Here is a 15,296-nt window from a genome sequence, read left to right as displayed (position 1 = left end):
ATCAGCCCTGGGATTTCTTTGGAAGGGATGATGCTAAAGCTGAAACTCCAGTACTTTGGCCACCTCATGCGAAGAGTTGACTCATTGGAAAAGACTCTGATGCTGGGAGGGACTGGGGGCAGGAGGAGAAGGGGATGACAGAGGATGAGATGGCTGGATGGCATCACTGAGTCGATGGACGTGAGTCTGAGTGAACTCCGGGAGTTGGTGATGGACAGGGAGGCCTGGCGTGCTGTGATTCATGGGGTCGCAAAGAGTCGGACACGACTGAGCGACTGAACTGAACTGAACTGAGCCACTTTGCTGTACACTGGAAACTAACACAACATTGTGCATCAACTATACACCCATAAAAAATTTTTTTAAAGTCTCAAGCTCTATCAACAGCAAAGGGTAAATGACATTATCATCTCACGGGTACGTGGAATCTAAAAAACAAACAAACAATAAACCAAGCTCATGGATACATGGAACAGACTGGTGGTTGCCTGAAGTCAGGTGGAAGATGGACAGAACAGGTAAAGGACATCAAAATGTACAACTTTCAGTTGCAAAATAAGTCATGGGGATGCAATGTACAACATGCTGACCACAGTTGACGATATTATATTGCCTATTTGGAAGTAGCTACGAGAGTGGATCTTGAAGGTTTTCATCACAAGAAAAAAAATTTTATAACTATAGATGGTGATGATGTTAACTACTGTAGTGATCACTTTGCAATATACATATTATGTTCTGTACCTAAAATTAACATAAAGTTATATGTCAATTACACCTCAATTTAAACATACACTAAAGAACTTAAAGGACCACCAAGTCAGCTTTCGCTTGATGGTCATGGTAATTATTTAGAAAAACAAAAAGGCATCCTTAAGTATTTTCTCCCACAAACTCCATCCATCCTTCCATCCAAAAAAGCACAGGACCGTCCACTTTTCAGTATTTTTTATTGTTTGACAGGCATTTACAACGTTCCATTCATAGACCTAAAAACATAAAAATAGACCTTCTTTCAGCTTATAAAAGAAATATATAAGAACTTTTGACATAGACACGTCATGACCTTATGTACAAGAGACAATGGCACCCTCTCCAAGCACCAGACTTTCCAGCATTTTCAGACAAACCCGTTGCACTGGGACTGGTCAGTGGGACTATTAGAAGCCTCCGCTTCAGTTTTCCACCCAGACACAATCGAATTAGAGATGATATGGAACAATGCAGTGATACAAAGGGTATAGAAACCATTCTAAAGCTCTTTAAGAAAATCAGAAGATATAGCAAAAATTTAATAGAATAAAACTCTCAAAAGATCAAGCTCAAAGCCCTGGAAACCCGAAAGGGAAGGGATACAGGGTGGGGAAGCAGGTAAAGCAAGCAGGGGCACAAGAGCGTGATGTTCTGAACTCTCTATTGTCTGGAAATATAAATTCATAACTGATCTTTATAAAATATAATTCCTAAAGCTACTATAAAATTCAGGTCTTTAAAGTACCTACTGATGTGTCAAACACCAAATAGATATTTTCCCCAAAAAGAAAGTTTTCATATTATTTAAACCTTTTTTAGGAAGTGGACATTGTGAAATGGGGAAAAAAAAAAAAGCTATAAACCTTTAAAAAAAATTTTTTTTGAAAGTGCTTTAAATTGTTTTTGTTCATCCTGTTTGGAAATCTGTTTAGAACATTAGTTGTTTTCTTTTTTTTAGCATGTTTACCCTGTTTGTTGGCATGAAGAAAGTGTTAAATACAAGACATGTTTCTGAAAACGTTGTTTTGTTAAGAGGTTTGGTTATGGACTCTCAGGGAAGGGGTAGGTCATCTATGGATGGAGATGTAACTATGATGGGAAAACCAATGATCACCATGGCAACCCCGTGAAAAGGAGTCTCCCCTCCCCCGCCATGTGCAACAGACACACACACTGCCCATTCTGGTGTCACGTTTAATCCAACCAAGCTCCCATCTCAAATAGAGATTCAAACATTAAAACAGAAAAAGAAAAACTGCTTCTTGGGAAAAAAGCTGCTCCTAAGCATCTTGTTGGCCTTTCATATATAAATATAAAATCACCACACCTCACTCTCTGTAAAAGGTAAAATCCTCATTCTTTAAACTCAGAGTTACACTAACACTGTAAAAGTCTCATCTGTTTGTGCCCCCCTGCATCTGAGATAAAATACAAAAAATAGTGTTTTTTTAAATGATAAATTTGGATCTCTTTTCAAGGAGTTTGGCATCTTTATAATTCTATGCAAAACTAGAACTTCCGAACACCGACATCAAGACCAGCCATAGACTAAAACAGAAGAGGAAAAAACGGAAAAATTTAAAAAGGCTCATCAAAACATAAATCTTCACCCTCTCCTCACACATTCTTAAAATACACAGATATTCTCAGACATTTAAGAGGGAAAGGAGAAAGAACACTGCAAGCTGTACAGTTGTTTTCCCAACTAGGAAGTGGCTCCTGGATTAATTTCAGATAGAGTCCTTATTAATTTTTCGTGTGCTATCCCTTAAGCTAATCTGTTGTACATAGTTCAACTCCTGGGGTAATTTGCTTTCCAGTGCTATAGAATTTTTCTTTCTTTTTTTTTTTTTTTTAATTCTTTTAGGCCCTGATTAATTGAGAATAAATAAAAGCCCTTGGTAATAATATACAGAAGCTCAAGCTGATTTGGAATTCTTGAACAATTCTTTCCGATGTGGTTAAAAATGATCAAGTTGGGTGGCTACATGGCTTCAGAACAAAGTCAGCTGCCAAAACTGTTTGTGTGCAAGAGTGCGACTTAAAGGGAGCTTTTTTTCCCCGCCATCGTGGGTCCCGTGGGGGGAGTGTGGGAGGCGGTGGAGTGGGGTGGGAATGGGGGAGCAGGAGACGTATCTACACGGACTCGCTACGGATGGGGAGAACGTGACACAGTCAGATCTCAGTGTTCAGCTTGCAGGAGGGGGCAAAGTCTTCGCGCCTAACCCAAATGACCTCCTCGCTCGTACTCTCCGGGCCTCCGTTGATGCCCGACAGGGCGGTTTGCTTCTTGAGCTGCATCATGCGGGACGCGTGGCTGTCCAGGGGCTTCCGGCCTCTCTCCCGCTGAGTGATGGAGGCAGCCTGAAGCCGCTCCTGCAGGTCTCTGTCCGCCGCGGCGCCCTTGGCCGACTCACAGAACTCATCATCGTCACTGAGGATGTCTGTCTCCTTGATGTCATCCTGCTCTTCATACTGAGCAAGATCAAACTGCTCCTCCACCCAGCGGTCAGTGTCCCCGCCACTGGGAGGCTGCTGGGGGTCTTTCTCCGGGCTGCTGGCGGAGATGGCATCGGAATCAATGGTAAACCTGTTTCGGGCCAGTCGCCGCCTCCTCCTCCCAAGAGACTTGCTTGGGGCGGACACTGCACACACACACAAAAATATAACAATAAAACCCCCACATGCTTTACGTGTGATGAAAATCCAGAAAGCAAATACAAGCTAAAGGAAAGGAAAAGACTATGAGATATGCATTTAGGGGCTGAGTATCATTTGGGGCTTAGAGTCCAGTCTGTCTCAGGGGGCGGGGAGGGGGGCTTCACCTGGCACAGATGTCTGGACTTAAGAGGATATTCTAGTCACTGAATGGAGGGCAAGGAGGCGGGGAGTGGTGACAGGGACATGGGTGGGTTGTAGGTTATGGGGAAAAGGGGATTTAACTCCCTCTAAAATAATCCAATTCTCTACCCGTGTACCTGGGAGGCAGGTAATACAGATTCCTGCTGTTGTCAAGCCCACCACTGACCCTGGGATTAATCAGCACTTCTTCCTTCTTCCTGTGCCTGTGGCACAGTGCTCTGAGGATCCCCCAGGGGCTGTCCTAGAGTCATTTAGTAAGGATGGAGATGCTGTCAGCGTTTCACTGTCTTTAGAGAAATCACAATGATGTACCAAGGAGGGAAAAATACTGGTCCAAGTTATATTGTTTTCTGAATGTCACATTTCTTGAGGATCTTCAGGTACCTTAAGGGCGCACCATTGTTTTTGGAGAAACTACAGAAAAGACTGGGTCTCAGAGATGTCAAGTCCTCTTGTGACAAAACCTCAGGTGAAACTGAGCAACTCTGCGCCTTAGTCCCTTCCTGACTTTGCGCCTTAGTCCCTTCCTGACTCTGTTCTATGTATCCCCGATTTCTCTTCCACAAAGCGATTAAACTACCAGTGCCTGAGTGGAATGAGCAAGGAATAATACAACACTCAAGCAGCTGATGAGCAAAGTGCAAAATAAAGTGACTAACAGTTAAGAAAAACAAATCTCTGTATTCTGTATTTTCACCTCACTGCCCTCTAGGAAGTCAGTATTACTAAAAACAAACAAAATACGCCACCCAGTCAAGCAAATAATCACACAGACACAGACACACACACACACACACACACACAAAAGACACAGGGAAACACTGCCACTCCTCCATGAACAGTGAAATGTACCATGTGCTTTCCCATGGGAGTGGGGAGCCTAGACACCAACAAGGAGCTGCTTTCCTAAAATCTATGCCCTGAAATTCATTAAGCTGCTTCAGGGCTGCAAGAAGTAAGATGAGTATTCATAATTACTGCCAAATAGAGCCTTGACTTCAAATATAGCAGGTGCAAGGTCAGTAAGCCGGACAGTGGTCTAAACTGGCTCCCATTCTGACCATCCTCTGTCTCAGATCCCTGCGTTTCCGTCATCATTCCTCTCATTCAAGGCAGGGAATGAAAAGCACTCCCAGAAAAACAGAAAACAGAAAGAATAAAAAAATAGTTCTACTCCACTGGAAAGAAGCAAAAATTATTGTTCAGTTTTACCTCAATATCATCACAGTGGAGCCTGACTCTCTCCAATCACTATATTAGAACTACCTTAATTCCAAACTGGGATACTGGAAATATTTGTCAAGGATGTGCTGGCTGAAGTATTTAGGGGTAAGGAGTGTTGCTGCTGCTGCTAAGTCGCTTCAGTCGTGTCCGACTCTGTGCGACCCCATAGACGGCAGCCCACCAGGCTCCCCCGTCCCTGGGATTCTCCAGGCAAGAACACTGGAGTGGGCTGCCATTTCCTTCTCCAGTGCATGAAAGTGAAAAGGGAAAGTGAAGTCGCTCAGTCGTGTCCGACTCTTAGCGACCCCATGGACTGCAGCCCACCAGGCTCTGTCTGTATTCTGAAAACGTGTCAAAAGCAAGATGAGTTGATGGATGATGAATGGATATGTGGTAATGAAAATATATAAAAATGTTAATTACATACAGCAGGTAGGAATGTGTATAATTCTTTCATTTGTCTATATGTCTAAGAATTTCCATAGAAAATGTTGAAACAACAAAAAAATGTGTAGTTGGATCACTGGCAGACATTTGGTGAAGGGAGGCAGAATATTTGCCTTTACTGTTCTATTCAAACAAGAGCAAAAGGAAAAATAAACTAGCTGGGTGTCGTGAATCACGACAATGAGCAATGAAGCATAAGAATCTATCCTTTACTAAAAGAATACATAATAACCCAGCCAGCCTTACGGGGTTCCAAGAGACAATCTTTGACTTGAGTACTGCCATTATTCACTATTAAGACTGATTAGCTAGTACAGTGCTGACCCACTCAAACACCATTTTCAAATCATCTAATGTGAATGATGAGAGTGAGGAACTTCAAAAGCAAAGTGATGAAGACTTTCTTCAGCCAAAAATGAGCCATTAGGCTCTGACATCAAGGCTTTCTCTCTTGATATTCAAGATAACAGAGTAGGTTGTAACTTTGTCTTCTTTCCAAAGGGATCTCAGCAGGAAAACGCCTGAGTGTCCCACAGACTACAAATGCTTAGTTTCAAAGTGAATGGAGCTCTAACTCTAGGTTTACCAATTAACAACTAACACCTGGCCAATGACAGGTGGGTTTTCCTGAGATTGGGACACACAGTCCCAATCCTAATTAAATATATCTGGAAAGTAAAAGAAACAAATGAGATAATTCCAAGGTGAAACTCTCTGCTATGAGCTCTAAAGGGATGAGCAAAGCTATTTAACACATGAGGACTCCAGGAGAAATCGTGGGTGGGGAAGTATGGATACTGGCAAGCCCAGAAGAGTGCTAGGTGTTCAGCATACCAGGTTTCCAATGAACACTTAGCAATTAATTGAAGAACAGATGTAACTAGTCCCTTTAACATCAGCTAAACTTAAGGTACTTAGAGTGTAATATACCCTGTCAAGCTAGGCAGGTTATGTCTATGAAAACCTTCAGCCATTCACAGTGCCATACCTGCCTCTTCAACACAATTGAGAACAGGCAGAAAATTCACCAGAACAGAAGGTGTTTTGGCAAATGCAAAGGAAGCCTCTTTTATTGGAATGTTCCCTGCAAAATTTTGGACTGCTTCTTAAGAAAGGAGTGATAAAAATGTTAAATCTTGGTATCTTTAATACCCAAGTGTTATGAAAATATCTTTCTTCCTAGATAGATTTTGATGCCATTTACAGGTGGTAGTATTGATCTTTACTGCTTTAAGGTGATATAATAAGCCCTAAAAGAGTATTTACTCTGAGACCATTTAAATTCCAGATTCTTCTTTTCTAATAGCAGCTCAAGGCTGCCCCAAATCAACACAGAAGCTAAAATTAAAATTGCAGGCACAGGTGAGGGTAACATCTGACAGGTCATCTGGTCTACCAAACATGGCCTCCCTACTGAGAACAGGCCTGGCTGTGTTTCTGGAGGACAAAGCCACCATGTTCTCAGAATGGTGGGATGTGACCTTGCTGAGACATCACACTGCTTTTTTTTTTTTGCTGGACAAAGCTGGCTGTCATGCAAAGCAGCAACTCTCATTCGGCAAGCAGGCTAAGACAAGCCCCTCCAAGTAGGAGAAGGTGCTCAGTTCCTGGCTCGGTGAATGAGAGGGGGAGCTCACCAGCCAGGAGGAGGAGGGCAGCCAAGGGAGAGCTTGAGGGAGGGCGAGAGGCTTAAATCAACGGAGGGAGGCAAAGACAGGGAACCTCACACCAGGGAAGAACGTACTCCAACATTAGCCCCCACAAGGCCACATCTAAGTCTTGCTCAACGAGGACGTCAGTTCTACAGTGGAGTGGGGGTGACGGGGATTTTGAACGTCTGAATCCCCACAGTACCTGCCCTGCTCATAGCCGGCCTGGCCCCTTTCAGCGCACACAACCGCTTTCCTCCGAAAGGGACATATTGCTGGGACGAGGGAAGGCTCTCGGTCTTCAGGAGCTGTCTTCTGTGCTTATCTCGCAGGATGGAATGCACAGCCTTCAGGAAATCCTTTCGGCTCTCTGGGGAGCTATGAAAATAAGATTTACACGTGTTGGGGAAACAGCACTTAACACATGGTGAACTTCTGATGCTATCAGGTACAGTCAAACAAATATCCCCGAGGACCAAAGTTAAAGATGGGGGGCCACCACTCCAATTTCACTGCCGAGGAGTGTTTTCATTGCTGGAGATAAAGAACACCTATTCCTTTCCCTTTATGCTTTGTGACTCATCTCCTGCAGCCAATTTGGGACAGAGCACCCCATTACTGAACAGACTGATGGAGAAATGGATTTTACGGACAGAGTTGCCAGAGTCTGCTCTCAGGACTTAAGGCAGAGCCTTTCATTCTACAGTTTTTACAGACAAAGGAACTAAGAGATTCTTGCAGCTCTGCAGTGCCCCTGAAATAATGTCCCAACACCCTGACCTTCCTCTAATTGGGCCCCCTTGTTAACACATTACTGACTGGAGAATTTCCACAGAACCTAACATCCGTGGCCAGTGATTTACTAGGTTGGCCAAAAAGTTCATTCAGGTTTTTCATCATATCTTACGGAAAACTTGAACGAACTTTTTGGCCAACTCAATATTATGTAAGCTAAAATTCAAACAACTCCGGTCGATAACATTTGGGCAACAAAAAAGACATATTAATACATCTCTGGTCAGTAATGTTTTAAATATATCAATGCCTCCCACGGCACATGTCAACATGAAAATATTAAAGCTACATTATTAAGAACTGGAAAATCTTCCCAAGTCCCAATTCCCAAAGTACATCCTAGGTCAGTTATTTTTCTTGCTAAGATCTCAATATTTTTACCCAGGTAAGTTTTACCTGGTATTCCCTATTAACAATGAATATGGCATCTCTGGGGCAGGCTCACTGGACCCTGTGGATTTAACAACAACAAAATCACAAGTATATAGCCTAAATAGATAATGTGGTAAAGGTAGCGCTACATGTGGTAAGGGTGGTGCAAAATCACACACAGATTATTTGAAAAAAATTCCTGTTCTAGTTCCAACAGATTCCCAGGATTTGGATTTATTGTTCCCTGTCATCCAACACAGACAGGTGAAGCAGAAATATAGAATAGAGGCTTTGAAGTCAAACCCACTGAGTTTGAACTCAGAGTTCATTTGCTGTAAGGTTTTAGCAAAGTTGCCTCTATGAGCCTTGACACTTCATTAGTAAAAATGGAATAAATACCTCAGGATGATTAACTGAAATAATGCATGAAAGGTGCTTAGCCTAGTTGATGTTTGGTAAATGTGTTATCTTACTATATCAGCAGTCACACTGTAAAACATTATTAACAACCATAAAATATTTATTCTGTTGAGAGTATGGGCTGCAGTTGAGAAAAGGACAATTCTCAAATTCTCAAGAGCCCAAAGGAAAGGAGGTGAAGGAGGAGCAGAGGGGAATGGGGAGGGGAGAGTAAGAATAAGAAGAAATAAATAGAAGCCCATATCATAAGCTCAGCTTCCACTCCAGATCTGCAGGTGACCCCGAGTCACCTGCGCCAGCCTCCCTGGGCTGAATTTTCTCTGCATGATGATGAATCCCTGCAACACGGTACTGTGCTCCCCTCCTCCCCACTGACTCTCCCATCTGTTGCATCTCAGAGACATCACAGTACAAACAGTGCTCCCAAACCCCAAAACCAAACGTTGTAAGACAACCATGTCCTTCTAACCCACCAAATGTACACAGGGGAAGGACGCCCTAGTTCGAATGTTGGATATGTACGAAAATTCCAATTTCCTTTTAGAAAGATACTAAATTGACTAGGTTACTGTCTGTATTATAATAAAATTAATTGATCCGATGACTCTTACTCAATTGTTAAGTACTTTCTCAAATGCACAGGAAAAAGGATATAGCTTCTAAGGATGCACAGGCTGGTCCAGAGAACCCCGAGGGGTTGGGGACACCAAGCACAGTCACACCCCTTTCCCTGGGCAGCACAGCCCGCATTGCATGGCTCCAGCCTCACCTGCAGCACAGGTGGAAGACCCTCTCCGGCCTCCCTTCAGACTCCGACTTTACATGGACGATTTCACACACAGCATTTGCTTCTGCATCTAGGTAAATTAAAACAAGGATGAATGAGAGTATGTTTCAAAGAAATTTATTTGCATTTTTATAAAAGCATCTTGCATGCTTTGGTATCCAGATTAAATAGTGCAGAGCCGCCTAAGACCAAAGCAACTTCATTCCTGTCCCGTGATCTCTAGAGGCTAAGTGACTGAGAGCTTAATGGCTTCAAAAAAAAAGAACACTTGGAAAATTTCCAGTTGCTAAAATCTCCCTCTGGATCGTCTAAATGGACAATCAGTCAATCATACTGATGGAAGAACTGACCCTTTAGCTTCACTGCCCATTTGGCTGAACTATTTTAATTAAGTAATTCATTGTTTTGGCAACAGTTGGACAAGATGCAGCCCAAGATTCCAATGTAGGCCAGTGATAAAGAGAGGCAGGCCCTTTCCATTCAGCAGGACAGCCTTCCCACTGGCCTGGTGCCCTGGACAGGCATGTCCTGGGAATAAATGGGGCTCTTCTTTCTCAGTCCACCCATAGAGCCCAATCTGAGTGAAGCAAAAATGGTATCTGAGAAGGTAAAAATAAGCTATATTTAGAAGTAATTCCTAAGTCTTTCAGTACCTGAATATCATATTATTTTAGCACGTTATCCATAGTGTTTATAAAAGAGACAGTTTCTTGCAGGCACACTCAACTCTGCACACTGTGAGGTCTCATGCTCACCTACTGGCTCCAATCCCGGGTCACAACAAACCCTCATCATGCCCACATTATGTAAACCCAACAAGGACCCATATAAAGTAAGTTTCACAAGTTCTCCCAAATGCAGACAAAAATCTAGAAATTTCCATCTCCTGATTCTCAAATCCATTGGCATGTACTTCATAAGGAGACGTGTTGGCTAGTCTTTACAACTCCATGAAAATAAGCTTTCATCTTGACGATTTTAAACTTGATTTGGGTGAAAACCCGAGGATGAGAATGGAATGTCACATTCACAAAGATGGCTTTGTTTTCCAAACTTATGATCTTCACGTACAGTCTTCAAGGAAGGCAAAATTCCTGCCTGAGAAGGGCCTCTACAGTGTGCTGTAAACATGGGCTTTTCCAGATATAAGCCAGGCACAGGGAAACACAGGAACTAGGTAATTCACAACCTAAGGTTGTAAAGTAAGACAACACTAGTATTTAAGAGCCCAAACTTCAAAATACTATTAGAGTTGTTTGTAGACCTAAGATTTCTACGTTCCTGAAAATTCATCTATTAATCAATTTTACTAATCAAATCAGAGTAAAAAAGCAACAGGGTAAATCTCTGGACCAGAAGGTTTGCCAGACAAATATTCATAAGGCAAATAGTCACCCCCAATGCATTTACCAGTCGTGGATTTTGCATTTGAGTTCTCTTTGTGTGACGCATACGAGCTGTGAAGGAAGCGATTTCTAGTTTAACTTGGGTGACTAACTGAAGGTTTATCAAATACTGCAGATGGTTTGTCCTCATGACACTGGATTAGGAAAGAGTTGGTTCTATAAGGACTAGAGCCAATTTTATAGCTGATGGAGGCGACAAGTGCCAACGGGGAGAAGATGGGTGATGCCAATTGGACACAAAGAACTGTGCACTCATGTTAGGTGCCACTGTGAAATGAAGTATCTCCTGCCATGTTAATCATGTTAGGTGCCAGTGTGAAATGAAATATCTCCTGCCATGTTAATGAACAAGAAATGTCATAGCCATCAGTGATTGCTGGCCTCCAAAGGTGACTGAGGGCTCCTCAAACTGCATTCCAGAGGATGCTGCCAGCCCCTACAGTGACTGCTGAGGAGCTGGGGGAATGCAAAAGCAAGGTGAACAGGGAAACAGGGTTGACCCAGATAGCTGAAGTGCATATGAAAGGAATGGATTCGGTGAGGCTTGCATCTTCCCATACATAGAATGCTAAATTCTTAACCCGATACCTGATCTTTGATGTTCAGACTGCCTGCTCCCTTTGTGGCAAACTTGTATATAGCCTGACTTCCCCTCTTGGCTCCTTGGAGCAGGTTTCTCAGAGCTACTGAGATGCTGTCTCCTGGGCTCAGAGTCCTACACATTCCCACCAAATAAAATAACTCTCTACTTTCAGGTTCTGACTATATTGTTTCGTCGACACCAGCAACACAGAACAGAAGTCCAGATGACTGTGCACTTGCGGAGGTCCACTTTCTCAGCCTCTCTTTACCACCAGAAAGCTGCACCTGCTGTCCAGGTGGGACAGGGATTAGAGTGTTCCAAGAGTTTCCACTTACCTCCAAAGCTGCTCCTTCCAGAGTGTGCCTGGGAGAATCACCGCTAATCGCTCCTTCCTAATACAGCCTCAAATGAGCCCTGGATGGGCCCCGAGTCATAGAAACACTGCTATTCTAAGTCAGTACCGTCCTGACATTCGCCTCTCTTCTCATGCACTAAAGCACCATCTGATCAAGTACTGAGTTGGCCAAAAAGTTCAAGACTGTCCATAGCATCTTACTGAAAAACCTGAACAAACTATTTGGCCAACCCAATACATCATCACTACCTGACAACTGGCTTCACGGATATTTGGGTAATAGAAGAAGAAGTGACATTTCATGCTTATACAAAGATAAAGATTTTTAATGCTTCAGGAAAAAAAATGTATTCAATGGCTTTTTTTGTGCTTTGGAGGCCTTTCGGGGTCTCTCAGTTAAAAGTCCAGTAAGTTATTTACATGGGCTTTATCTGTTCACAGTCTCAAAGATTCTTTCCAGAAGTACAAGACCCACTGCTACTTAGATGTGTCACTGTAAAGTTATTAAAATATATAACAAAATAAATAGAATTCCTTGGAACAGTAGTTCAGGCATGACATCCATTCACTTAGATCATTTAACAAAATAGTTGGGCAAATAAGAGGCAATGAAGAGACTGAGGGAAAGGAGACATAAGCAAAGAAGAAAAAAGATGGTGGAGTGGTTGGAACCAAGAGTGTGGATTCAGAGAAACAGTTCATACATAGAAAGAGGTACCCAGCCCATTTCAGAGTTTACCTGCACTTGCCAGAGCGCGAACCTGCAGAGCTTCAGTAGGAATCATGTGTCGAAATCGGAAGGGGTCCCAGTCCTCATAAATTGAAAGCCTGTGTGATCCTACCTGTAGGGAGAGAAGGAACCAGGCGCATGAGATCCATGTCTCAGTCTGGACCAGACCCTCACACTTTCTAAACCAGTGACGCTGCAGACACAGAACAGCCCTGTGGTTGCCAAGGGGGAGAGGGGGTGAGGGACTAGGAGCGTAGGATTAGCAGAGGCAAACTATTATATACAGGATGGATAAACAACAAGGTCCTAGTGTATAGTACAGGGAGCGGTATTCAATAGCCTGTGCTAAACCATATGGAACAGAATTTAAAAAGGAATGTCTATAGGCATATAACTGAGTCGCTTTGCTGTACAGCAGACGCTGGCACAATATTGTAAAATCAATTGTAATTCAAAAAAATAATAAAACTTAAAACATTACTAAAACTAAATGTTTTTAAATTTAAAAAATTAAATTGTTTTAATTTTCAAAATAAAAACAGCCCCACGAGCACTTCTGTTCACCCACAGCAGCAAGCCAGAGGCCAGGTGACAATCTGCTGCGGGTTTGCAAATGAGCTTGCTAACCAAATTCAGGCAAAAGAGAGACAAAGGGAAAAGGAGAGAAGGGACCCCAAAACAAGAACAGACTGGGGACAGGAAGAACAGGGAGGGGATAAAACTAGTGTTGGAAAGTTCTGGCCATGGTAGGTTCAATAGTTATTTACTGGGTTGGCCAAAAAGTTCACTCAGGTTTCCCCATGTTATGGAAAAACCCCAACGAACTTTTTAGCTGACCCAGTATTTTTATGCTTTAAATGTGAGCCGCCTACAGGATGGGCAATTTCCTCAAATGCTCAGTTAACACCTCAAAAAAGGAAAAAATCATAAAACATTCATGCCTGAAAAAGGTTCAGAATTATAATTACACAGAGCCAACTGAGAAGCAGATAGAAAGGGGAGATACTGTGAAACTGTGGCATGAAAGAAAAAGTCTTACAAGTTTCTTCTTCTGTTTGGTACCATCTTTATAGACAAGGACCACGGCAGTTTTGAAGACTGGAAAAACATAAAATGAAGGCGGTTATGGCACGTAAGGCGTTGGGTTTTCCCCTTCACTTCAATAACTTGTGGTAACAAACACTACAGTTATGAAGAGGACAGAGTCCCCATGAACGAGCTCCCCTTCCACCCTCCACTCCCTCAGCACATCTGAGAGACACAAAAGCCCGTTCAGACAAAATTTTCCAGGTCCCAGATAAGTACAGGAAGCCTATATAGATGGAAATAAACCCTCCTGCCCCACTGGAAACTTTGGGGTAAATATATCTTTCAACTACACTCTCTCTTCAAGGTTCTAACTTCAGCTTACACACATTTAACAAAAATGTACCAGTTTAGCAGCTGAAGGAACAATGCAAACATCAATAATAATAATAGTGCTTAAGGTAATTTCTATTTCTGTAAATCAAAATGATATTACACAGTGCTCATAATTCAGAAAATATAATTCATCTTTTTGACCTGAATAAATAAAAATTGGTTTACTAAGAAGAATGCAATTCTACTTCTTCCAAACAGGATGAATCATAAAAGCCATTTCAGGACTTCTCTAGGAGTCCAGTGGTGGAGACTCAGCTTTCCAACTGCAGGGGGTGTAGGTTCGACCCTGGTAGGGGAGCTGATTCCACATATGCCTCTATGGCCAAAAAACCAAAACATAAAACAGGAACAGCACTGTAACAAATTTAATAGACTTTAAAAATACGGAGGACAGGAGAAGATGGATCAAACTGAGAGAGTAGCACTGAAATATATACATTACCATATGTAAAACAGAGAGCTAATGGGAAGCTGCTATATAACACAGGGAGCTCAACCTTGTGCTCTGTGACAACCTAGAGGGGTGGGATGGGGTGGGAGGGAAGTTTAAGATGGAGGGGACATACGTATGCCTATGGTTGATTCATGTTGACGTATGGCAGAAATCAACAAAACATTGTAAAGCAACTGCCCTCCAATTAAAAATAAACCTTTAAAAAAGGTTTGAAAAATGGTCCACATCCAAAAACAATAAGCTGTTTTTAGAAGCTAGGAGTGTGTTGTTTTATTCTTATATTCTTTGGGGGCGAGGTGGAGGGGAGGCGGTAGAATGGCGTTATGCATAATCTTCCATAGAATACCTTAAGCAATGCCAAGCACATTTAACACTCAGTGATTCTAACTCCTCCTGGAAGAAGAACCAGTGGCCAGCACAACAGGGGTGACCCCAGTCCATCGTTGGCTCTCTGAATCAAGGCCTCTGTCTCCCTTCACACTCTGACCCCAAATCATACCAGGGACCCCGTCAGTCACACAGAGGGGGTACCAGAAACAGAATTCTCAGGGACAGGCCCCCAGGCTCTCTACAGACCAACCCAATTTGTCTGGTTCCCTTTCTATCCTACCCAGTTAGGACAGGTCAGGTTCTCCACTGTGGGAAAAGAGGGGATAGGGTACAAAGAAAGGGATCCCAGCCACTGAGTCTGGGCTGTCTAAGCACCTGACTTCATAAAAACCCCAGAGGCTAGACCGTGAGGTTCCCAGTGACCCCAGGAGGCCACAGCAGCTCTGATGGAGGAGTGCACTACTGCCTGAGGAGGCCCTTGGTTCTGACCACGAAACCTTCAGAGATCACAGTGGCCAGGACGGCAGGTCCCTTTAAAAGTGAGGGAGCTCCCCTCCAGGAGAGGGCGAGGGTGCCAGTGACCTTCATCTCCAAAGATTCACCACCTCCTTGGGACCAGAACTCAGTGAAATTGTTGCCATACTACTGGCCTGCCTCGGTTTACCTGGACCATCTAGGATCATCATGGGAGGTCCAAAGTGGACCTC

At 43.0% G+C, this 15,296-nt stretch overlaps 1 protein-coding gene across 3 annotated transcripts in view; it reads right to left on the bottom strand.

The window, feature by feature from the left end:
* Positions 1–933: 933 nt before the first annotated feature.
* Positions 934–15,296, bottom strand: part of TIAM1 (T-cell lymphoma invasion and metastasis 1) — a 469,570-nt gene continuing 455,207 nt past the window's right edge. For all 3 annotated transcript variants that reach the window (XM_010862313.1, XM_010862311.1, XM_010862312.1), the window contains 5 exons: positions 13,423–13,481; positions 12,393–12,495; positions 9,292–9,379; positions 7,141–7,313; positions 934–3,398 (listed from right to left, as the gene is read on the bottom strand). In XM_010862313.1, the coding sequence (XP_010860615.1) occupies positions 2,929–3,398; positions 7,141–7,313; positions 9,292–9,379; positions 12,393–12,495; positions 13,423–13,481 (893 nt within the window). In that variant the 3' untranslated portion in view covers positions 934–2,928. The remainder of the gene's footprint in view (positions 3,399–7,140; positions 7,314–9,291; positions 9,380–12,392; positions 12,496–13,422; positions 13,482–15,296) is intronic.

The sequence above is a fragment of the Bison bison genome, unplaced genomic scaffold, assembly GCF_000754665.1.
Source record: "Bison bison bison isolate TAMUID 2011002044 unplaced genomic scaffold, Bison_UMD1.0 scf7180017864481, whole genome shotgun sequence".
NCBI classification, from domain to species: domain Eukaryota; kingdom Metazoa; phylum Chordata; class Mammalia; order Artiodactyla; family Bovidae; genus Bison; species Bison bison.
This window is presented reverse-complemented; position numbering and strand designations above follow the sequence as displayed.